The sequence below is a fragment of the Orycteropus afer genome, unplaced genomic scaffold (assembly GCF_000298275.1).
Source record: "Orycteropus afer afer isolate SDZICR_OR568_19922 unplaced genomic scaffold, OryAfe1.0 scaffold00155, whole genome shotgun sequence".
In the NCBI taxonomy this organism is placed as follows: Eukaryota; Metazoa; Chordata; class Mammalia; order Tubulidentata; family Orycteropodidae; genus Orycteropus; species Orycteropus afer.
Window position 1 is genome coordinate 5773457 of NW_006921742.1, and position 25481 is coordinate 5798937.

General features: G+C 41.5%; 1 protein-coding gene across 1 annotated transcript in view; it reads left to right on the forward strand.

Moving 5' to 3' along the window:
- The first annotated feature begins 13192 nt into the window (after positions 1-13192).
- The window catches only part of IFNGR1 (interferon gamma receptor 1), a 43427-nt gene continuing 31138 nt past the window's right edge, over positions 13193-25481 (forward strand). Inside the window, 1 exon segment of the mRNA XM_042781714.1 lies at positions 13193-13283. Coding sequence (XP_042637648.1) covers positions 13193-13283 — 91 coding nt within the window.

Consider the following 25481-nt stretch of genomic DNA (forward strand, 5'->3'; position numbering starts at 1 on the left):
TCCATTTGAGTGGAGGTCATCAGCAAATGGAGGTCTCAAAAGCTTTACCTTATCCACAGGAGTAAGGCTGGGTTTACTCAGATGATGCAGCTCTTTCCCAGTCCTATTTTGAGAGCCTTCTAACCTAACCGGACTATTCATAAAGTTGTGCAGTAATGTATCAAACAGGGTTTCTTTGCTACTCATAAGGTTTTCCTTGGCCAATTCTTTGAGAAGTGGACCGCCTCCTCCTTCTTCCTAGTCTGTCTCAGTCTATAAGCTGGGCTGATACCTGTGCACCATGTCCTTCCCGCTGGGTTAGAAACACCAGTGGCTCAGCCTCAAAATTCACATCAACACGTCACCATGGTAGGACAAACTGACAGACAAGTTTGCCTCCCTGTTGGAAACATCTCGTACCACCCTTACCTGGGTCCCTGCGCCTGACTCCCCCTCTGTCCAGATTCCTAGGCCTTTTAACCCCCTCTCTCCCACTCTCCTGTCCTGATGCTTTGGGTGTGCCTGAGTTCCTCTCCTCACCTGGATCCCTGCAGCTGACTGCTCCTCTGTCAGGATTCCTGGCTTTTAATCCCCGTTTTCTTGCTCTCCCTCACTGCTGCTTTTGGCATGCCTGAGTTCCTCTCCTCACCTGGATCCCTGCGGCTGACTGCTCCTCTGTCAGGGTTCCTGGCTTTTTTATCCCCTTTCTCCTGCTCTCCCACACTGCTGCTTTGGGCATGCCTGATTTCCCTCTCCTCATCTGGATCCCTGCGGCTAACTGCTTCTCTGTCAGGATTCCTGGCTTTTTTTTGTAAGACCTGTATAATTCACTAAACTTTCTCCTTTTAATAATTTTCCTATGGATTCTCCACCCTTTCCTCCAAGCCATTGGGTGTCATTAATAAAAACAGAAATATCAAGATCATATTATGCAACAGGTCTCACCCATGGTGGATGAAACAAATATGCCCAATGAGTTTCAGTTGCTACAGGAGCAATTTGAATTGACAATAATGTTACTATAGCTAAAAATACAATTTCTGGGGTTTGAGGCTGGTTTAAACCTTGAACCATACTTGTAGCCTTGTGAGATAAGGTTTTAATCTCCCTCCAAGTTGGCAACATTGCTTCTCTGGTCTGATGACTCAGTAGTCCACGCCTCCTCCAGCGATCCTGCAGTGACAGCTGGTGAAGTCGGCATGGATGTGATCCATCATGTCAGATGAGTCTCTCTGGTACCCATATGGGTTTGTCATTGTTTTCTGGAAAGACACAAGCATACCCTCGACCCCATGTTAATAGTGGGTCTGGTCCCTTCCGTTGACCTGTCAGTACATCCTTCCACTGAACTTTGACTGAGGTGGTGTCTATTGCACTTTAAAAAATACCTATCAGCAGCAGACTGCCCATCAGTATCACAGTTCAAAAAATTTAAAGTATATAAGGCATTATTTAATCTTCTCATTGGACTGTTCCAATATTCTCCTGTTACTCCCCATTTTGTTTTTCTAAATAAAGTTTTATAGTTTGCTATTTTCTTTCTACTATGCTTTGGCCTTGAAGATTGTGAGGAATGTCAGTAGAAAGGTTGATAGCTGATATCTGCTGATATGCTTGTAAGGGATAGGTTAATTCAGTTGAGACCTCTAAAAACTGTCTGGTACCAGAAAGCATTTCAAAACTAATAGGAACATTATGTTGCTGATTTCTCATACTTCATTCTGTTCAAAAATCAAGAAAATACATTTTCCACATCGAATAATCTCCTCCTTCTAATGAAGTTTTAGCCAGTACAGACCAATCATAAGGACACAAAATTTCTTGAGTAATAGTTTCTATTAAAGTTTTTACAAATGGTGCCATTGGCCCATAGGTGGTAGCAGCTTATTTCAGATCTTTAAGAGTTTTAAAAGAAAATGCTTTATGTCTTCACTTTGGTTGATTAGTCTGCTGATCTATGTATTCTGTTAAAGGAAAAATATGTTCTAATTCTAATGGAATGTCCTTATCCAGGGCCCTTGCCTTTTGCACCATAGCTTTATAGGTGATAAAGGAGGCAGGTGGATGACAAACAGTTAACTTGCTTCCCTGAGGGAGGGGAAAGGTTAAAAGGTGGAGGAGAGCAAGTGCTAGCAGGTATGGTTACAGGTGAAACGGTCTGATTTAAAAATGGATTTAAAGGTTTTGCCTGACTTAAAAATGGATTTAAGGAAGGATATAACTTCTCTTCCTTAACTTCTGAGGGTTCAGTTTCTAACATCTGTTTAACTATTTCTTCTTGTAATTTTAAATTTTTTCATTTTGAATCTGTATTTACATTTTTCTCCTTCCCTACTTCAGAATCTATGTCCACACTTATTCCCTTATCTAATTCTAAACACAATTTTAAGATACTCCAAATAGAAAATACACACTCGGGAAAATCCTCCAGCCCATGTTTTTTAAATGCTCATTCATTTGTTGACTGATGGTCTCCCAAGCTGTTAAATCAATGGTTCCATCCTGAGGAAACCAAGGGCAACAGTGATCTACACGTTGCAAAAATTCCTCTAACTCTTTTTAGACAATGAAAAATCTCTAGCTTGAACTAATGCTTTAAGAACAAAAATATAACGATCTCTTTCATGAGATGCTGAATTCCCCACGTCAGCCTGGCTTAAAAAAGATTTATTTCATTCACCCACACTCACCCTTTTTCTGTTACAGAGCTCTGCTTTCCTTCAAGTGGGGTGTCCTCTCGAGCGCTGCTGCCGCTCCACTCCGGGTCCCTCTTCGGGCGCCAATTGCCACGTTTGGCAAAACCGCACAGGTCACGAAATGAAGCAACATGAAAGGATTAATGGGTTTTTTAAAAAAAAAAAATGGAATGTAGGCCAGGTGGACGCTCTGCATATTCTGCGAGAGCAACCCCTGATGCATCTGCTCTGCTTTATTTATGCATAAGTATAGGATTACATCATTATTCTTGATATTTCTTTAAAATAGTCAAGTATTCAATCAAATATGATTTTACAGTAAAATCAAATATTTCCTTATAACAATCAGTTATTAATTAAAAGTTAAAGTTGTACTCTTTCCTTTACCCAAAGGCATTTTGAGTCATGCCCCATCAACAAGTGCAGGTCCTGAAAACTTACTACACCCATTCATTAAAGGCAACTGTACTTTGAGGAAGCAGTTTGAAGAAGGCTGAAATAAAAGTTTAAAGGAATCCCTCACTGAAACCTGCCTTTACAAATTAACAGGCAGGAATAAATTGTAGTTAACAGCCATAGCCCATCATAAGGTGACCCTGAAAAAGGAGAAACTGAGCCCTGGGGCAACCAAGATAAGGAGAAAATGGAGATGCTCCTGCAGAAGGAGAGGCCTGAAGATGCCCACTCTCATACTACCCCCCTTGAAGAAAATCAGCATTCCTAAGACCTATCCCCCTCTCGGCCCAATTCCCCTTAAAAGCCCTAACCATTCCCCAGCTTGGGAAGACAGACATTTTGGAGAAACAATTCTCATTGTCTCCTTGGGTATTAATATGCAATAAACCTTTTGCTTTCTCTCTTCAACCTGTTGTGATTTTGGCTGTTCGCAACAGGGGGTAAGGACTTTGTTTTCTTACAACAAGTTCTTCGCCAGTCATATTTTGAGTGCCTTCTGACCTGAAGGGCTCATCTTCCAGCACTATATTAGACAATGTTTCAGGGCTATTCATAAAGTTTTCAGGTAACATATCAGACAGTATTTCACTGCTATTCATAAGGTTTTCACCAGCCAGTTCTTTGAAAAATGAATGTCCCTGTCCTTCTTCCAAATCTGTTTTAGTCTGGAAGCTCTGCTGAACCCTGTCCATCATGGGTGACCCTGCTGGTATTTAAAATACCAGTGGCATAGCCTCCATCCTCACAGAAACATGCAAGCCACCTCAATAGGACAGACTGACAGATGAATGGTGGTCTATAAAGATTGCAGCCTAGAAAACCTTATTTGCGGCAGTTCTAGTAGCTCATATGATGATTCTATGAGTGGAAAATTGATAGGACAATTGACATAACAACGTTTCTCTAATCTGTCAGGCATGGGCTAAGCACTTTAAATGCTTATCTCATTTAACCTTCACAATGATCCTATGTAATATGCATTATTCTATTTCCATTTTACAAGTAAGGAAACTGAGGCACAGAGACAATAGGTAACCTGTCCGAGATCACATGACTAATCAATGGTGACGGCAATTTTCTTCAAAGGCTGCAAGCTAGATCATTGTGCATACTATCTCTCTCATATAATTGGGATGACCGACCCAGGCATCCACCCTTCAGTGTCATTTTGAAGCTTGTCGGAATTGGTTCCCTGAAGTTGCCTTCAAGTCAAACAATACCAAAAAACCAAACTCATGCTGTGGAGTTGGATCCGACTCATAGGGACCCCTCCTTGGGCCAAATAAGCAATTTAGCAGAGATGATTTTGCCTTAGGCATTGGGTTCTTTTGGAACATTATCCATGTACAGATAGCTACAAGAAACAGGAACTCCAAATTCTCACTGGAGGCTGTTTTAGGATTTATGGCATATCCTTGGTGACTATTTCTGTAATCTGCTCTCTGCTTTGATGTTATCTTCTGATAAATTAACATAATAATCACCTATACAACCCACTTTTACTATTCCCTTTTCTGAGCACCCTCTCAGTATGTTTCGTATGTTTTGAGCGATGCTGCCTGATTTGAATCATATCTACTCACAATAAATATATTCTGTTACCTTAATTTTGATCATTCTCTAATCATTTAGGTTTTTAACATGATGAAACTAAACATGTCTGTGGGCTGCTAGTGTGCAGTAACTGGTGTAAGGTATGCCCTGCCTTTAGGAAAATGATCGGTCCTATTATGATCTGAGAAGCACTCAAATGATCCCTTTGCCTGGGGTAAAATAACTTCCTCAATGTTTCTCTTGGAAATCCATTGTTTTGCTGCTTAAGAGCTGTTACAATGTAATTATGAGTTGAGTTGTGTTTCCCAAAAAGATAAGTTGAAGTCCTAACCCAAGCACCTGTGACTGGAAATAGGGACTTGTTTGGAAATGGGGTCTTTGAAGGTGTTATCAGGAAAGTTAACATGAGGTTATACTGGAGTAGGGTGGGTCTTAATCCAATATGACTGGTGTCTTTACTTAAAAAAAAAATAAGACAAACATCTTGATTTTGGGACTCTTAGTCTCCAAAATAAAGAAAACAAAAAATCCTCACAAGCGAACCAGCAGCAACAGAATAATAAATGGAGAAAATATTGTAGTTTTTAAGGACTTTATTTTACTTGAATCTATAAACAATGCCATGAAAGCAGTAGTTAAGAAATCAAATGATATATTGCATGGGGCAAATGTATTGTAAAAGACCTCTTTAAAGTGTTAAAAAGTAAAGACGTCACTTTGAGGACTAAGGTGAGTTTGGTCCAAGCCATGGTATTTTCAATCACCTCACCTATCTATGAAAGCTGGACAATGAACAAGGAAGACAAAGAAGAAATGATTAATTTGAATTATGGTGTTGGCAAAGAATATTGAATATACTGTGGACTTCCAGAAGAAGGAACAAATCTTTCCTGGAAGAAGCACAGCCAGAATGTTCCTTAGAAATGAGAATGGTGAGCCTGCATCTCATTTACTTGAGAATGGTGAGCCTGCATCTCATCTACTTTGGACATGTTATCAGGAAGGGCCAGTTTCTGGAGAAGGTCATCGTAACTGGAAAAGCAAATGGTCAGCAAAAGAGAGAAAGACCCTCCATAAGGTGGATTGCAGCAAAAGGTCAACACAGCAATGATTGTGAAGATGGCACAGGGTCAGGCAGTGTTTCATTCTGTTGCACATAGAGCTGCTGCAAGTTGCACTGAATCAATGGCACCTAACAACAATAACACCCTCCAGAATTGTAAGACAATTTTTTTAAACATTTTATTGTGATTTGGGTGAAAGTTTATAGAGAAAATTAGTTTTCCATTCAACAGTTCATACACATTGTGTTTCAAGACACTGATTGCAATCCCCACAATATAACAGCACTATTCCCACTTCCTCCCTGTGGTTATTATTTCTCTTTGTAGTTCTTTCCTATCCATTCCTGCCTTGTGAGCTTTATCCCTAGGCAAATGCTGCCCTTTTGTTCTCTTGTGGTTGATTGTTCTAAGGAGTGCTACCTCCTTGGAGTTATTACTCCCTTTATAGACTTGTCTATGTTCAGCTGAAATTTGAGCCACAGGGGTGAGTTTAGCTCCAGGTTTGAAGCATGACTAAGGATTATAGTTTTGGGGTTCCACCAGTCTCTATCAGGCCAGTAGGCCTGGTCTTTTTTTTTAATATTTTGAGTTTTGTTCCACATTTGTCTCCTATTCTACCCAGGATCCTTTGCAGAGTGGTTGGCAGTGATAGCCAGGCATCATCTAGTTCTTCTGGTCTGAGTCCTGGAGGGTGAGATTCTTGTACTCCACTAGTTCCTTGGACTAATTGTTTCGATCTTTGATTTTGTTCATTCTTCTTGAGAATTTTTTTGTTGTTTTAAGCCATCCAGCCAAAATAGCAGCACTAAGCTAAAATGGTTATCAAATACTGGTATCTACAAATTAATTTGTTTATTCATTACACAACTGGCTAAAAGCCTGCAGAATACAGTATCTTTTACCTAAGTGTTGATAAAAGGTCAAGGTGAAGAGTAGTCTTCTTGAATCAGGAAAGTTCTAGGTATTCTCAAATTAGTACTGTAGTCAGCTGACAAGCAGCATGAGGACACTGGGCATTGGTCTGGCAACAGAAGGCTCTTAGACTGGAGAGAAATAAACTCAGAATGAGGAAATGATGAAACACTGGTGACAAACTACATGATTTTTAAGGTGCCTGTTCTTTTTAGCAACAGTTTATCTAGCCCAATACTATGTATGATGTTGAGAAGTGTTCTCTGAAAGAACATAGTAGCAGACTGTATTAGTTTCATAGGGCTACTATAACAAAATACCACAAATTGGGAGGCTTATAAGGATATTGGCACAGGACTGGGCAGTGTTTCGTTCTGTTGCACATAGGGTAACTATGAGTCAGAACTGATTCAACTGCACCTAACAACTACAACAACTAACATAAGGATATTTTTCCACATAGAACATATCCACACAAATAACACACCCACGCATATAATGCACATAGCACACATAGAAAACTAATGCACAAGGGGGATGCAGTTTGCAAAAGTATAATGTGCATGCTATTTGTGTGAAAATATGGTAATTTATTGTCTCATAGTACGGAAGGCCAGAAGTCCCAATCAATGTGTCAGTAGAGTCATACTCCCTCCAGAGTCTTAGGGGAAGATCCTTTTCTTTCTCTCCCAGTTCTGGTAGCTCTAGAAATTCCTTGGCTTGTAGTTGCATCTTCACACAGTTATCCTTCCATTGTGCATCTCTCTGTGTTTCTTCTCTTTCATAAGGACACAACTCAGGTTGGAATAGGGCCTATCCTATCTCAATAGGACCTCATATTAACTAAGTGATAGCATCTTCAAAGGCCTTATTTCTGAGTAAGTTTACATCCACAGGTACCAAGGGTTAAGACTTCCATGTATCTTTTTGAGGGACAAAATTCAACTCATAACACTGCCCTTTATGAGACTGACCATGCATGGCTAGAAACTGTGTCACTGGGCTCTTTTAGGTGCAAGGTAGAAGGATGGAGATTTTTCCAGTGAGAGCAGACTTTGGTGAAGACGTAGGGGAAGTCCAAAGAGGAAACAGTCATCAGCAAACTTGTCTTCAGCAACAATGTGGGAACACTGTTCAGGGTACACACTTCTACCAAGCCTCTGTCTACTGCTGCAACTCCGAGATCCACGCCCCTTTTCCTGCCATCAGCATTGGATCTTCCTGACTACCAAGTCCAGGGTTCTACACTCTGTCCTTGAGTTTACTCTCTTTTCTTATTCCCCCTTTCTCCCAGCCATCCTCCCCTTCACTGTTGTTTACATTCCAACTCTCTGAAAGAGAGCTTATCTGATTTACCTGCCATTGAATGAGTGAGGAAGATTTTCAGCTCAACAGAAAACCAAACAGATAATGGCTTAAATCCACACAGTTTTTTGTTTGTTTGTTTTTTGTTTTTCTCTCATAACAAGAAGTTCAGAGGTAGATGATTTCAGACATCGGTTCAGCTGTTCAATGCTGTCATTTGCAGCTATTGGCTTTTCATCTCCAATCTTGTTGCCTCATGGTTGCAATATGGCTGTCACAGATCTAGGCATCATTGTGGCATTAAGGTGGGAATATTGGGAAAGAGTCAAAGCTAGCAAGTTCTCCCCTTGGATCCACCCCTTTTGTAATAAAGGAAAAGTTCTCCTAGATGTCTTCCAACTCAATCCTGCCCGTTTTGCACAAAGACACACATACATACTTACACACAAACACACAAATACACATGCAGACTTATGCATATGTTTCTTTGCCAGAACTGGTCATATGACTACATTTAGCTGCCAAGAAGGTTGGCAGAGTGAGTATTTAGCTTTTCCATCCTATATAGTGAAAAGGCAAAGGAGAAGGAGGCTGGGAAAGGCTATTAGCAGTCAGCCAATGAACAGGGTCAGCCATAGTCACCATTCAGCATTTGGCATTTATGTTAAACAGTGCTCCAAGATAAACTATCTACTAGAAGACTGTGTTAAGGGATCTGGCTGTTAACCAAAAGGTCAGTGATTCAAATCCACTATTCTTCCATGGAAGAAAGATGAGGCAGTACGCTTCTGTAAAGATTTACAGCCTCAAAAACACAATGGGATGACTATAAGTCATAATTAACGTGATAGCAATGAGTTATTGAAGAAGGCTTCGTGGTCAATGGATAACTGCCTTTGAGCCAGGGGTTAAGCTAACATAATCAGATGCCAGCTTTATAGTTTGCCTCAGAAGAAGGGGGTGTGCAGGTCAGAAATGGATAGTGCTTTGTCTAATTCAAGTATGTGACCCAAACATCTCTAAATTTTATTCGGTGACCCAATTATAGCTTAATCAACCACAAATTTAGGAATACTTGCTTCAATCCCTTACCTCTTTACATTCTTGTTTCATTCATTCATATATTTATTCTATAAATATGAGTGATGCAGGGAACACAGCAGTGAAGAAAACAAGGAGCTTCCCTTGTTTAGAAGAGAGAAGCAGTATCTTTTCTCAACCACAGGAACAGTGGCTATACACATGGACCTAGCCAGATGTAATACAAAGGACTCAGATCAACTATATCTGTGGAAAGAGGTGATGGAGAAGCTTGATATCTTCAGCTTCACGGAACAGATCATCAATTGCTCATGTGCAGGTTCAAGTTGAAGCTGATAACAAAACAAGTCCACAAGAGCCAAAATATAACCTGGATTATATCCCACCTGAATTTAGAGACCATTTGAAGAACAGATTTGATGGATTGAACACCAATGACCAAAAACCAGATGAATTGTGGGATAACAAATACATCATACACGAAGAAAGCAAAAGGTCATTAAAAAGACAGGAAAGGAAGAAAAGACCAAAATGGATGTCAGAAGAGATTCTGAAACTTGGTCTTGAGTGGTGAGTATCTAAAGCAAATGGAAGAACTGATGAGAAAAAAAGAGCTGAACAGAAGATTTCAAAGAGCCGCTTGAGAAGACAAAGTCAATTATTACAACGAATTGTGCAAACATCTGGAGTTAGAAAACCAAAAGGGAAGAACATGCTTGGCATTTCTCCAGCTGAAAGAACTGAAGAAAGAAGTCAAGCCTCGAGTTGCAATATTGCAAGATTCTACAGGCAAAATATTGAATGACACAAGAAACATCAAAAGAAGTTGGAATGAATACACAGAGTCACTGTACAAAAAACAATTGGTCGATGTTCACTATTTCAGAAGGTAGTATATGATCCAGAACCAATGGTACTGAAGTAAGAAGTCAAAGCTGCACTGAAGGAATTGGCAAAAAACAAGGCTCCAGAAATTGGCGAATCCTCATGGAGATGTTTCAACAAACAGATGCTGTGCTGCAGACACTTACTCGTCTATGGCAAGAAATTTGGATTAGGCACACCCAGGCCAAGCTGACACACACCTTAACTACCATAGTTAATAAAGATCTTTATCCTCCAAGTGACTACGAGCACAATGCCTCAGAAAGATAGGTACTGTGGTAGACTCTGTCATTGTGAACCTCTGCCCAGACCCCCCTTCAGTAATAGAGTACTTGGCCCCCTCCCTCCTCCTTGCTGCTGAGAATGCTGATAGTAGACACCCCCTGCTGTCAGTTCTCTTTGGCAGAATGGCTCACTAAAGAAACGGTTCCCAAATCATGCCACCTTTCAGCGGCAGTTTGCATTCAATGACTAATCAATCAGTGCAGGGATATTAAGGCCCAGCTCCTCATCCCAACTCAAAACCAGTTGCCACTGAGTCAATTCTGACTCACAGTGGCCCCATGTCTGTCAGAGCAGAACTGTGCTCCATGGGGTTTTTAACGCCTGGTTTTTGGGAAATAGATCGCCCAGCCTTTCTTCAAGAAACCTTTGGGTAGACTCAAATCTCCAACTTGTATTTAGCAGGTGCACGCATTAACCATCTGCAGTACCCAGGGACTCCCCTGCCAACTAAAGTCAAAACCAAAACAACAACACTGCCCCGGAGTCCATTCCAACTCTGGCCATCCAAGCTCCAGAGCTCCCCACAGAGTCTACTGAGGCCTTTGTTGGGATGGAATCATAGATCTACTTCTCCCTCTTCTAAAGCCTGCTTCCGCTAACTCCCTTTCACAGGTGTTGGGCCCAAGAACATGCTCTAATAAATGTCTTGCTCACTAATCCTGGCCTCAAAGTCTGCTTCCTTGGTAGTAACCCAACCTGTAAGGCATTGGGGAAGAAGTGGTTAAGTGCTCAGCTGCTAACTGAAAGGTTGGTGGTTCAAACTCACCAGCTGCTCCCTGAAAGATGTGGCAGTCTGCTTCTATAAAGACATACAGCCTTGAAACTTTATAAGCCACTTCTATTCTGTCCTATATGGATGCTATGAGTTGAAATTGCGTCGAGAGCAATGGGTTTGTCCTTGTTTTTGATTAACCCAGCCTGTGATGGGTACTATAAAAATGCTTACTGAGTTGAATTAAATATTATGTTGTGTCATAATAAACTCCTAAACACCAAACATCCGTTCTTATTTATCTTTGGCTACTTGCAATGTCCAGAAGATGCCTTGAATGTAATGGCATCATAAATACATTAAACGAAGTGTTACCCAAAACCTAATATAGTTTGAGCTAAAGCCTTCCCATTCAAAGTGTGGTCCTAGCACAGCAGCACTGCTATTTCTTGTATGTCTGCTCGTTGTTGTTGTTATGTGCCATAGAGTCGGACCCGACTCATAGTGACCCCTCTTTGGGTTTCCGAGGCAGTATCACTATGGAAGTAGATTGCCCAACCTTCCTTCCAAGGAGTGGCTGGTGGGTTTGAACCGCCAGCCTTCTGGTTAGCAGTCAAGTGCCTTAGGCGCTACACCACCAGAGTATGTCTGCTTAGAGGGTAGACTCTCAGGCCCCAACCTAAAACAGACCTATTGAATCAGACTCTGCATTTCAACAAAGTCCCCAGGTGGCTTATGCGCACACTGAAGTTTGAGAAGTACCGAGCTATGGGACTCATTGATACATATAGGATGATCTTGCTGATAATTCCTCCCTAGTTTGTATAATATCTTCCTAAGTTCTTTGCCCTAGAATTTTACTTAATGCTAATCACGCACGTTTTCATTCAAAAAATACTAATTCAGTCACAAATACATATTTGAGCCCTCATGCCTTACAGTCTACAAGAAACCAAAAAAAAAAAAAAAAAAAACCTCACTGCAGTGGAGTCGGATCCGACTCATAAGGACTCCTTTTTGGGTTTCTGAGGCAGTATCACTAAAGAAGTAGATTGCCCACCAGTCTTCCTTCCGAGGAGTGGCTGGTGGGTTTGAACCGCCAGCCTTCTGGTTGACAATGCCTTAGGCACTACACCACCAGAGCTCCTACAGTCTACAAGAAGGTAAGGAAAACCTCAACCTGCTTATTGTAGTGTGGGGAAGGTGATACTACCATGAACAAAGAGCAGGGCTGCTTGAGGCGGATGGGGAAGTAGTTTGCAATTTTAAATTCGCATAAGGTCTTGATAAGCAGAGACTTGAATAGGTGACACACTTGACCTCATGCATAGCAGATATGCCTTGATTGTTCTATGAACTGCAAGGACGCCCATGTGGCTGGAATGGAATGGGAGAACTGGAGAGTAAAAGGAGATACGGTCACGAGAGAAAATAGGGTAGGTCTCACGATGACAAGTTGCTTCATACATCGCTGTTTCTAAAATCTCAGGTCTTAGACACTACATAACCCACTGCCATCAAGTCAATTCCGACTCATAGCGACTCTATAAGGAGCTCTGGAGGCGCTGCCGTTAAAGCATTGAGCTCCTAACCAAAGCGTTGGTAGTTCAAACCCACCAAGCGCTATGCGGGAGAAAGATACGTAGTATGCTTCCATAGAGATTTACAGCCTTGGAAACCCTATGAAGCAGTTTCACTCTGCCCTATAGGGTCGCTAAGAGTCGTAACCGACTCTATGGCAGACACGTAGATGGTGAAGCCTAATACGGAGGGAAAAAAAGGGTGTGTGGCCGGCTTGTGGCCTAAGGAAAAGTCTGCAACGTCAGAACACTGCAAAAACAGGAAGAAGAATCTACGAAAGGTAACCTTCCGCAAGGTCCTCACAAAACCTTCCGGACACCAGACTTTCGGTCCCCCGGAGAGAGCGAAGCATCTTGCTTCCCCGGAGACTGCAAAACCTGCCCCTCTAGACTCCTAGTCCTCTCTTGGTTTCTTAGCTGTTGCCTTCGCCCCGCCTCCCCGCCCTCTACTGGTCTCTGCCAGCGCTCTGCTACACCGTGCACGTCCCGCCTCCTCGCCCTCGCTCCTCCTACCCTCATTCTCCTCAGCCTATGTCCTCTCCCCCGCAGCCAGTCTACGCCCCGCCTCTACTCCTTCGCCTCTCCCCACGTCCTCACCCCGCCCCCTCCAAAGCAGTGGTCTGGGAGGAGGAAGTGACGCGAGGCTGGGGCCGAGGGGCCGCGGGGCCGCGCTGCTGGACTCTGGCAGTTTTAAGGGGTTGCACCCCTCGTGGTCGGAGAGGTATGGGTCCCTTCGTCCTTCTCCTTCTAGTCCTTGTCGTACAGGCCCAGAACAGGACTGAAATGGGCACCGTGGAACCGGAGCCGTCCTCAGGTACTGTCGCTCGCGGCGAGGCTGTAGCCCTGAGGGGAAAAGAGGGTCAGGCAAGGAGCCGCCCAGGCCGGGAAGTCCCTCACGCGCGTCCGCGCCTGGTTCTCGGCGGCCGCGCTAGCCAGGCCCAGCGCCGGGTTCCCGGACGATCCTCTGGCACTTGCGGGGGAGGCAACACCGGGTGTCAGTGGGTCACACACTTTATTTCCCTTTTTTGCTCCACTTCTGTTGTTGTCAAAATAGCAGTTAACAACGCGTCACAGTTTCTCCAGTTCTTTTAATTCAGGTTTAAATAAGTGAGTTCCCTGGTTAGAATCAATACACCATGGCCACAGCTCATGGTTTAATTACGCCATGCTAAGGGTGGACCCCAAATCCTGAGGGTAGGAGAGACGTTTTATCTCCGGCTGAGAATCATTAAGTGGCATCAGTTTGCCCCCCTTGCATGTAAGTCTGGACGTGGTGAGATGCGAGCACTTTGAGTGTCTTCGCACAGCTTAGTGCCTCAGCATTTCCTGCAGTGCCTGCTTATTCAGATTCCCTAGGGAACAAATGGTGAGACTAACGTTCAGTGCAATCGGTAAACCTTTCTGCAGGAGGGATAAACTTAATGGGAAACTTCTCTCTGTCTTGAGTGTCTCAGCAGTGTCCACAGCTGCGTGGAAGGAGTCGAGGAGACCAAGGTTCCTTAACTGCCTGTTGGTGAACCTTGGTTTTATGGCTTCCTCCCTGAGCTCCTGTTAGATGGGCACTATTTCATTTCCAGCTGGGACAAAAACGGTGGTTACTCAGTTTCTGCCTTCAAGGACGATAGTTATAATAGCGAACAGTTAAGTACCAGACACTGTAAGTGCCTAACACAACTGATTTCCACAACAACCCTATAAAGTTGTCGTTATTGATATCTCCATTTAGGGACGAGAAATTGACACAGGTTGTTTAACCGCTGGAAGGGTACTGATACTGGTGGCAGATTGACTCCAGAGTCCAAGTTCATAATCATTCTGCCAATCGCCTACATCCACGGAAGCAAGACTGAGCAACCTACTTCTGTAAAGATTTACTGCCTTGGAAACCCAAAGGGGGTCGCTATGAGTTGAAATGGACTTGATGGCAGTGAGTTTGTTTGAGTTTGAGGGCAAGTTAGTTATCCACTGGAGCAGTTGCAGTACATCGTACTAAGATTGTCTTGCTCTGGTGCACAGGCTACTGGATAAAGCAAGGTTCAGGGACCTGGCTATATCCAAGGGAGTCAAGAAAGACTTCACATTGAAGGTGATCCCACAGTTGGAACTGGAAGTGTGGAGACTTGTTTGTGCAAGGCAGAGGAGTGAAATAGCATTTGTATTAGCGGAATGTTCTTGTCATGTGCCCTGGAGTTGGCCCCGATTCATAGCGACCTTGTGTACAACAAAACAGAACACTGTGCGCCATCGTCATATCCTTGTTATACTTGAACCCATCGATGTGTCAGCCCCTCTCGTTGTAGGTCTTCCCCTTTGTCGCTGACCCTCCACTTTCCCAAGCATGATATCCTTTTCCAGGGAATGGTCCCATCTGACAGCATTACCAAAGTAGGTGGAATAGTGAGTGTTTTATTGTAGAATGTGGGTGTGAGGATACAAGGGGAGATAGGAGGAGAGGTGACTAGATAGGGACCAATTAATGAAGTGCTTTTGTTATGTGTAACAATGAGAGACAGGAACATAGCTTTGGCTAACTTAAGAGCAATTTATTGGCACAGACTTGCACAGAGCGACAGATGGTTCTCAGAAAGCTGCCACCAGGCATTAAACTGCCAGGCCTCTGCATTTCTTATTTCTTGGTCTGGGTATTGCCATCGTTCCCTTCATGTCAGGAATCATGGATGCCGACAGCTTCTGGGTTTTGACATCATGCCGCTTTCTCCCCACTAACAGAATCCCAGGGGAAGACCCTGATTCACCCATTTTGGATCAGGTGCCAGCTCACATGGGGAGAGCATTATTGCATGGGGTGAGAACGGAGGAGTTCCTAGAAGAACAGGGGTGTAGTGTTACTGAGACAGGTGCTGGGCCAATGAAATAAAATGCCCACTATCTCTTGCTAAAGTCAGTGGGCAGCCATTGGAATATTTTATGAAGGGAAATGATTTTCATGCAGGATCAATTTGCCATTTGGAAAGAACCTTCGTATTACAAAATGGTTTGAGGGTAGACTCATGGAAGGGAGATGAATTAAGGAAGAGAAGTTGATGAGAGGTGACAGTTTGAATGGAGAAGAGAGGACAGTTTGAAGGAACATTTGGAAGGCAGAGTCAGCAGGACTTGGTGACTGACTGGACCTGGAAGGGAAAAGATAACTGGGCTTTCCAGCTCAGCCTCCTGACTTGGTCATCTCAGTGGGCCTCAGCTGGGGGAGTAGGCAGGACTGTCAACATAATTTGTGGGGCCCCAGGTTAAAAATGTATGAAGAATTTCAAGACCGTGACAGCACAGCATTAAACTAAATGTGAGGCCCTTCTTTCTTAGTGAAGGGCCCTTCTGAATATGGGGACCTGTGTGGCTACACAGTTTGCATGCCGGTGAAGCCAGCCCTGGGAATAGCATTGCTTGCCTGCCTGCCTCCCAGAGGAAGAGCTACTGCGGCCTCATGTAACGTAGCATTTTGTAAACACAAAAGTGTCAGCAGTCCTCCTTCCCATACCAGGGTGGCTTTTTCAGTGCATTTCTGTACCTTTGGTTTTATAATTAGTTAAAAATGCAAAATCTCCAGAGAGTAGGACGAAACCCCAAAGAACAGCCTACTTCTGCTTCTTGCTTAGCTTCCCCGTCTTGCCGTCTTGCCAGTGCCAGGCACTTAGTACGTGTGCTCAGTGTGTTAACTCTTAATGTTGCTGGGCTTGACTCTGTGGTTCAAAGTCCATCTTAGATAAGAGAGCCTGGTAGGAACAGGGAAGCAGGCAAGAGTACATAGCTACTCTGGAAAATCCGAATGGTTGGAAAGGTAGCTTATAGTCATAGACTTTAAGTGAATTGATAGCAAACATGAATCAACATGAGTTATCTGATAATCAGTAGTATTTTGCTTTTCATGCACTTTTGCATGTTGTTATGTGCCGTCGAGTCGGATCTGACTCATAGTGACCCCTCCTTGGGTTTCCCAGGCAGTATTATCACTGTGGAAGTAGATTGCCCTGTCTGCCTTCCGAGGAGTGGCTGTTTGGGGTTCATTGGACTCTTGAATGCATTTGTGATATAGTCCTGTCTGAGCGGCACTAGGTAACCAGAACAGAAGGAAACAGTTTATCTGTGTTTTTTTGTTTTGTTTTGTTTTCTAAAATTGAAGGAGTTTCTTTATTTTAGATTATCTCAATTCATAGTAGGCAGAATACTAGGTGTCTGTTCTAGTCATTTTAGAAAAGCAATTTATTTTAATACACTGTTCAGGTTTTGCAGTGGCCATCACATAATTGTGATAGAAAAATAAAGTCACACAAAATCACTTAAAGTAGATGCATATGAAGTCATCAGAAAATAATCAACCACCTTTCTAATTTTTTAAAATGCATTTTATTGAAATATAATTTATGTACAGTGAAATACACAAAACTAAAGTGACATGGGTCAGTGTTTTTTTTTTTTTTGCAGTGTTTCCTCCCCTCCCCTCTCACCCCTGGTAACCAACAAGAAAATTCCTTTCCATATATAAATTTTTCCTCGATTTTTTACAATAATGAACTAATACTAAATTTATCCTTCTGTGATTGACTTATTTAACTCAACATAATGTCCTCCAAGTTCATCCATATTATGAGGTATTTTGCAGATTCTACATTATACTTTAGGGTTGCATAGTATTCGGTTGTGTGTATATACCACAGTTTGGTTATCCTTTCTTCTGTTGATGTGCACCTAGGTTGTTTGCATCTTTTTGCTATTGTAAATAGTGCTGCAATGAACATGGGTGTGCACATGTCTGTTGTACTGGCTCTCCTTCTTTAAGATAAATACCTAGTAATGGGATTGCTGGGCCAAATGGTATTTCTAATTCCAGCTCTCTAAGGAATCGCCGTACTGTTTTCCACAGTGGTTGTATCATTTTACAGTCCCACCAGCAGTGGATAAGAGTCCCAATCTCTCCACATCCTCGCCAGCATCTGCCATTTTCTGTCTTGTTGAACTGTGCCATTAGTGCTGGGGTGAGATGGTATCTCATTGTTGTTTGATTTGCATCTCTCTGATGGCTAATGATCACGAGCATTTCTTCATGTATTTGCTGGCCACCTGAATATCTTCTTTGGTGAAGTGTCCATTCACGTCGTCTGCCTATTTTTTAATTGGGTTGTTAATCTTTTTCTTGTTGAGGGTTGAAGTTTTCTATAAATTTTAGAATAAGTTCCTTGTCAGATATGTAATTATCAAGTATGAGTTTGTTGCTGTCATTTTGTTAGGTGCTTTTTCATGGTGTCAATTTCTTTATTCCATATAATTTTCTCTGTTGAACTTGTTTTAGTTATGAATCGTGTTATCACTTCCTTTGTTGCTATTATTTTAGTATTTGCTAAATATTTGTACTGGTCCTCTTTTTTATTTTGATGTGAAGGTTTATCATTTTTCTTTGAGGTTTATAATTTCTTCCTACGTTTAGAACTCTCCGTTCTATCTTGTAGTTGTCTTAACTTCCCTACCATTTAGAAGTTCTGTAACTATGCAGTTTTTTTCCTCTTTTTGGTTTGCAGCTGTCCTCATTTGTCAATTGATGTCTCTGGTTCTCTGTTTACAATCTTGTTGGCTTACTTACTTTGGATACTTCTTGCCTGAGATGGTTTCTGGGTTATGTCATCTTGTGTGTTAATGGTCAGTTGTTGTCTGCTATTGTTGGTTCTCTGTCCAAAGGACTCTCTTTAGCATCTCTTACAAGGTTGATCTGGTTTTAACAAATTCCAATAATTTGTGCTTGTCTAGAAGTGTCCTAATTTCACCATCATATTTGAGTTTTGCCGGGCATATAATTCTTGGTTGGAAATTTTTCTCTTTCAGGGTTTTATATATACCATCCCATTACCTTCTCGCCTGCACAGTTTCTGCTGAGAAATCCGAGCTTATTCTTATTGGTTGCCCATGTAGGTAACTCTTTGTTTTTCCCATGCTGCTTTTAGGATTCTTTCTTTGTCTTTGGTTTTGGTGACCTTGATGATGATATGTCTGAGTGATTTTCTTTTGGGGTCTATCCTGTTTAGGGTTCATTGGACTCTTGAATGCATATATTCTCAGCTTTCATCCTACCAGGAAAAGTCTTTTCCAACAAATCTGTGACAATGTTTTCTGTGGTTTTATTTATCTCTTCCTGTTCTGGAATTCCGATGACATACAGGTTATTCCTTTGATGGTATCACACATGGACCTTAGGCTTTCTTCTTTATGTTTTGATCTTTTTTCTGATTGTTCCCTTTCCAAAGAAGTATTGAAGTATTTGTCTTCAATCTCACTAATTCTGTCTTCCGTTGATTCAGTTCTACTCCTTTGCGCATTCAATGTGTTATCTATATCTGAAAATTTAGTATTAATCTTCTGGATTTCTGTCTGTAGATTTTTATCATTTCTCATTTTTCATTTATTTTGTCATTTTGTTCTTGTATTCTTTCAAAATTGTTCTAGGGTTTCCTCTTTGTTTTCCTCAATTTGTCAGTGTTTTCCTTGATCTGTCTCTAAATTTGTTGAAGGTACCTAAATATAATTCTTTTGAATTTCTTATCAGGAATTATTAGGGAGTTCCAATGCCGCATCTTCCTCAGGGATGTGTTTTGGGTCTGTATCCTGGTCCCTTGTTTCTCCAGGTTTATCTTGCTTCTTTGTGTGGACTGTGATGATCTGTTGTCTCTGAGGCATTGTGACATTTTTGTGTTTATATTTCATTGGTGATTGTATGTTGGAGTGTCTTGCCCATGATTTTTGTTTTCTTTGTATGTTGTCTTTGTAAGCAGGGTACTGTACTGTGCTTCTCTATTCGGTATTTGGCAGCACTTACACACTCACCACCTGCCTCCTTTCCCGTTGTCTGCCTCCTGTATGTCCCTGCCATCCTTGGCAAACAGAACCTATTCTTAGGTCCCTGGAATCCGAATGAGAATGCTGTCACTTTAAATATCCAAAATGGCCACCACTTATAACCAATCACAATGGCTGCACCTTCCAGACAGTCGAAAGTCCACAGCTCAGGTTGTCTCCCTCCTCGCTGATTCACTTCCTGGTCATAGGCCACCAGCACAGTCATCCCTGCAGCCCTTGGCAGCCTGGGCTAATCTTTAGGTCAATTCTCAGGTCCCAATACCACTTGGAAATATTCAGGCTATTGGTCCTGTCAGAGTAGCTGACAGTCCACTGCTCCAACCATCTCCATACTCACGGTTTTCCTTTAGGTTTTTCCACTAGTTGGTGCCTAGTCCACTTCTGCATAGTTCCTTTCAAAGCTCAGGGCTCCAGGACTATCTTCTGTATCTCTGTCAATTGGTTTCTCTTTTCTTTGTTGAAGAGGGTCTGTAGAGCTTGTTTGCCTGTTTCACCACCTTTCTGGAAGCTCCACCTTTCTAATTTTTATATGGAGGTTATTTCCCCCTTGTTTTATTAAATAACTGTATGGATTGAATTGTATCCCCCCATAATATGTGCCAACTTAGCTAGGCCATGATTCTCAGTGTCATGGTAGTTATATAATGATGTGATTTGGCAGTTAGGTTGTAATTATCCCCCAAGATGTGATCCTATGTGAACAGCCAATCACTTGTAAGAGGATTAGAGTGGGATGCAACACTTTTACTCAGGTCACACCCCTGATCCCACATAAGGGGAGTTTCCTTAGGATGTGGCCTGTATCACCTTTTATCTTAGGAGACATAAAAGGAGACAGAAGGGGCCAGACAAGGAGGGACCTCAGTACCACCAGAAAGAAGAGCCAGGAGCAGAGCATGTCCTTTGGACCAGGGGCCCCTGCACTGAGAAGCTTCTAGACCAAGGAGAAGATCAAGACAGGAGATCTCCAAGGGATGCTGGGCCCACAGGTGTCGAAAGGAGACTAGGACCTTCTCCCAGAGCTGACAGGAAAAGAAAGCGTTCCCCTTTAGCTGGCGCTCTGAATTCAGACTTTCAGCTTCCTAAACTGTGAGAGAACAATTTCTGTATTAAAGCCGTTTACTTTTGGTATTTCTGTTACAGCACCACTACATAACTAAAACAACTACACAAAAAAATTGACACTTGAGCAGTTTTGCGTAATTAAAACCAACAAAAGTTGACATGTCATCAAATTGTTACTTAACCTCTCTAAGTCTTTGTTTTCTCCTTTGTAAAATTTGTGTAATAGTATTACCTCCCTCGTCAGATGATTGCGATTAAATGAAATAATGCATAAAAAGTTTACACAGTAAATGACCCATGATGAATCTCTAATATGTGTTAGTGATTATCATTCAGTAATGTTCATCATTATTTTAACAAACATATTTTAAAATACTGAATTGTTTTATACATGAGAAATTATATTGGTTTTTTAAAAAATCAACTCATTTGAATCAATATGAGAATTTAAAAATAGGTTCAGCATTCTTCTTCCTTTTTTCCTGTTTTTCACAGACTGAAAAGACAAAACTTTATTCAGTTCCTAAAGTATTCCTCAATTTAGAATGAATTCCTCTGAAAGGCAAATGACTTCTCTCAGGGACTAGATTGGTCTAGTCCAATCAGAATTCATAATGACTTTATCAGACTCATACCCTAGGCCAAACCCAACTGAATCAAACTGTATAAGCAGGAACAATAAATAAGTCCTGGATTTCAGGTCAGGAAACTGACTGAGCACGTATTTTTAAGTCCTAACTTGGTGATAGTTTAAGTGAAAGATCTGTGGATTTCAGTTAATTGCAACTTCAGTATAAGCCACAATTTGGTATGCTCCTCTCTTAATAAAAAGAGGAAGAAAAGTATTTGTTTCACATCTGTTACATCACTTCTGGGCTCCACATTTTAAGAGAGACAGTGAGCCATAAATCAGAACAGGTCCCTAAGACAATGGACAGGAAGGAGGAAGGACTGCATGAAAGCGGGCAATCTTGACTGCTGAGGAACTGTTGTGTGGGAGGTAGAATAGGCGTGAAGCATTTGAAGTGCCCTTGCTTGAGCTCGTGGCATAATCTCTTCCTGAAGACTCAAGAAGGCGATGGGAGGAAGTATAAAATGGAGCATTTTTCATTAATTTTATAAAGTGATAGATACCTGATTCCTTTTAAAGCCCTAACATGTTGGAATGTTTCACTTAAAAACTATTTATGAACACTTGAAACATCATCTGCAAGAATTCCCAAAGTGTCCTTATTCAGCTTAAATCTAAAGGGATGCTCTTACTTGCTAAAAGCTGGAAAGTGTTAAAGAAGACCGCTGTTTTATCCGCTTTGTAAAATCTATCCAGATTTATTTGAGGTCACAAATTCTGGAAAAAATACAAAGGCCTTGATTTTTTTTAACTTTGCAGTCTGAGTTTCTCATGCCCTTTGTCAGTTTGCAGTGCAGAAGGATCCTTATGAAAATACCCAGGGCTCCGCATCCTTAGAGTAGGGAATGGTTGAATCTGTTTTCTGAGAGCTCATTCAGAAAGGGGTTACAGTGCTTTAATTTGGAGCATTTGTTTTTGAATTGTAGTCTCAGATGGCTTGGAATTTGCAAAAACAGTTTAATTAATGATCTCTTTTTATGCTTCTGAGTTCATCCTTCCCAGAAGGAGATTGATAAGCAGATTGTCGAATGGTGTCTTCCAGGTGCGGAGTTCTGCTCTCACATCAAGGCGTGCATGGTTTTTTGTGGTAGTCTTTGTGTTCTGTCATGTTCAAATCAGTGCTAGACTCCTCCAGCCGGCCCTTTGGAGACACATAGATACCTTCAGAGGGGGAGAGGGTGGAGGGTGGCAGCCCTTACCCATCACCCTTGCTACAAAGGAAGCTGCCAGTGTTTTCAGATAATAATCTGCAAGTGTCTGTACTTGTTTGCCTCTCTCTCTGCCCCGCCTGCACCAGCAATTACTGCAGAGCTGTTCTGGCCGCTATTTTTGGTCCTTTGTGATGTTCCCTTCTAATAGCATTGCTTCATCACTGCTGCGGATGTTCACTATTTTTTGTCTGTCCTCCTCCTCTCTTTTTTCATATTTTCTCTCTTGGCTTCTCAACTTTTCCAGGAAACAGTTGGTTCTAACCAGGGCTCTCCTTTGTTTTCTGTATTGCATTTAGGGTGTTGGGAAAAACCTGTTGTTATCTTCTGTGTTTGGTTTTGTTGAACCCTCAACTGCTAGTTCTGGAGGTTCTGGGAAGCAGATCTTAAAATACGTAGTTTGCTCTTGGTCATATGCAGACAGAATGCACCACATAATTCTGAGACCATTTCCCAAAGCAGTACGAGCTCCAGAAAACCATCTATCTGGGCAAACCTGAAAGATTATTTTATTCCATAAGATGTTATAGTGGGATCTGTATTTGAATTCCGTAGATAATACTCTTTTTTCTGTTTCTACAGATAGCTTTTTTTTATGTCATGTAAATTTATTATAGCTTGTTGTAAGCTTTGATTATTTTATTATTTTATTCTGAGTATACAGCAATTTAAATTTAAGGTTACAAAATTCTGAAACGTAAGAAAATTACTCATATGTATTTATCATGTGATTTTGGCAAAGACAACAAAAGTAGATATCTAATAACTGCATGGTTTCTCTTCTGGTAGCATTAAAACCACAAGTTACATCCTTTGGTGTAAATATGCAAAAATTTAGTCTAGTGGAAAATTCTGTCTGCTATAATCCATTGAAACCTCTTCCTCCTACTATTAGACTGTCTTGATTGCTTTGAAAGCTATAATATAATTAAGCCCTTATGTGGGCTAACCATGTCAAGCTTTTATTTAAATTATGGGACACAGTTTGATTTATATTGAAAACTAATCTAATGCTACACAAGTCACTTTTGTTTGTAGTTTTATAATGTATCATTCAGTAACCCCTTCCTAAGTATAAATGTACTTTATTTGATAATCTAGTACGTAGATTGCCTTCTGTATGTCTTTTCCCTGAATACAGAAATTTCAGACTGGGTATATACAGTTATCAAGTCATTCCTATTGGGGATAAGTAGAAAGAAGACCATAAAACAAAGAATTTGTAGTTATTGAAAACTGGCAGAAGCGAGATCTTTGTTCATAGTGGCAGAAAGCTTAGTGACACGTTGTCACCTTCATTTACATCAAAAGTGGGAGATATGCTTGATGAACTATGAGATTTGGCTAAGATTTCCAAGCTAAGTGTTGAAGATGCTGCTTTGTTTCTTTTTGCTTCTTACAGTAAAATTCTAGAGGAGAGAGATTAATTCCGGGACAGACTGTTAAAAAGAAACAAGGCCTTAATGGTTTGATAACAGCCTCTGCAGAGGCAAAAAAGATGCCAACACAAAGAAACAGCTTCTAAGGAAGTACAGATTCATTAGGTGCTTTCTTAGCCTCAAGTACCTTTCATTTTAGCTGACTGCAAAATTGTACTTATGGTGTGATTATTATTTGATATTAATGTTGAATGAACAAGGGAGGAAAAATGACTATTACTGTCTAAACTGTGGATTGCAACGTGTTTTAGACTAAGTTGTTTCAGGAAGTTGAGATGCAGACATACTACAGAAAGAGGAATCCTGGAAGCCTCAGTATGCCTACTGTTTGTGGCTGTGGCTCATTACCAGACAAGAGGAGAGCGGGGCAGAATCTGGCGAGAACAGTGCTTTCTGGCTCGCCTGTAAGGAAGTTTCTTAGAGAACCAAGGATGATGATAGGTACCAACAGCCATCACCATCAGCAGTGATACAGGAAGGATACATAGAAAGATGGCAGGTGTCTGATCACTGACTACAGAAAAAGCAAATTAGTATTGGAGTCTGTGAAATACTCTCTCAGCTTCATAAGCTCAGCCTTTTTGCACAAATTATTATACTGCTTTGGTAAATAATAGGGAAGATAGGTATTTTAGCAGTAACCAAAGCTATTTGTTGGGGAGAAAGCCATGGAATATATTGTTTTACCACAAACATTGTAAAATTAGCTTTTTATTCTAAATCTGGGGGAAAGAAAATACCAAAAGTATGAACATAGAAAGCAGAGTTTCTCAGCCTAATCACTGTTGGCATTTGGGGACTGGATAATTCTTCGTCTTTCATCCTTTGGTGTAAATAAACTTTCTGCCTGGCCTCTACACTCGATGCCAGTAGTAACCCCTACCTAATTGTGAAAACCAAAAATGTCTGCAGACATTTCACATGTCCCCAGGGGACAAAACCACCTCCTGGTCAGAACTGCTGAGGGGGGGGGCGGGGGGGGCACTATAAATTGCCCATAAGTGGGTAGATAACACGTATGTTAAATAATTATCAATTATAGTATCAGTTTTGACTTGAATATTGAAATTTTTGTTTTGGAAAACAATATGAGTGTTACCTTCAACAGTAAACACTTTTAACAAAGCAGATATCATATGTATATGGAAATTAATGCATCATTTGACAAATGAGGAGAGCTGATATAACTGTTTAGTAGTATGGCCAGGAAAGACTTTAGATTTCTTCATGTCCACCTTTCCCCAAAAAATAAAGTAACTCACGGCTATTGAGTTGATTCTGACCAATAGTCATTCTGATTCATGACCCTATACGACAGAGTAGAACTACCCCATTGGTTTTCCAAGGCTGTAATCTTTATGGAAGCAGACGCCACATCTTTCTCCTGTGGAGCTGCTGATAGGTTCGAACCACCAGCCATTCAGTTGGCAACTGAGCACTTAACCATTGTGCCACCAGGGCTCCCTATTTCATTAGAACCAGTCTACTTAGTATAAACCTACATGATCATCAGTGTCATCTGGGCTGTTTTAAGAAATACAAACTTCTGGCTCAGAATTTTTATTTTAATTGCATAAGGAAGTCAGCCCCAGGGTTACAGGTGAGGAGAGACAACTCAGGGACGCCCAAAGTAGCAGGCGGGAAGAGCAGGAGAAAGGGGATTAAAAGCCAGGAGGCCAGAGAGAAGAGCAATCAGCCGAAGGGATTAGGTGAGGAGAGGAAACTCAGGCCCGCCCAGAGTAGCAGGCCAGAAGATCAGGAGAAAGGGGATAAAAGCCAGGAACCCGGACAGAGGAGCAGTGAGCCCC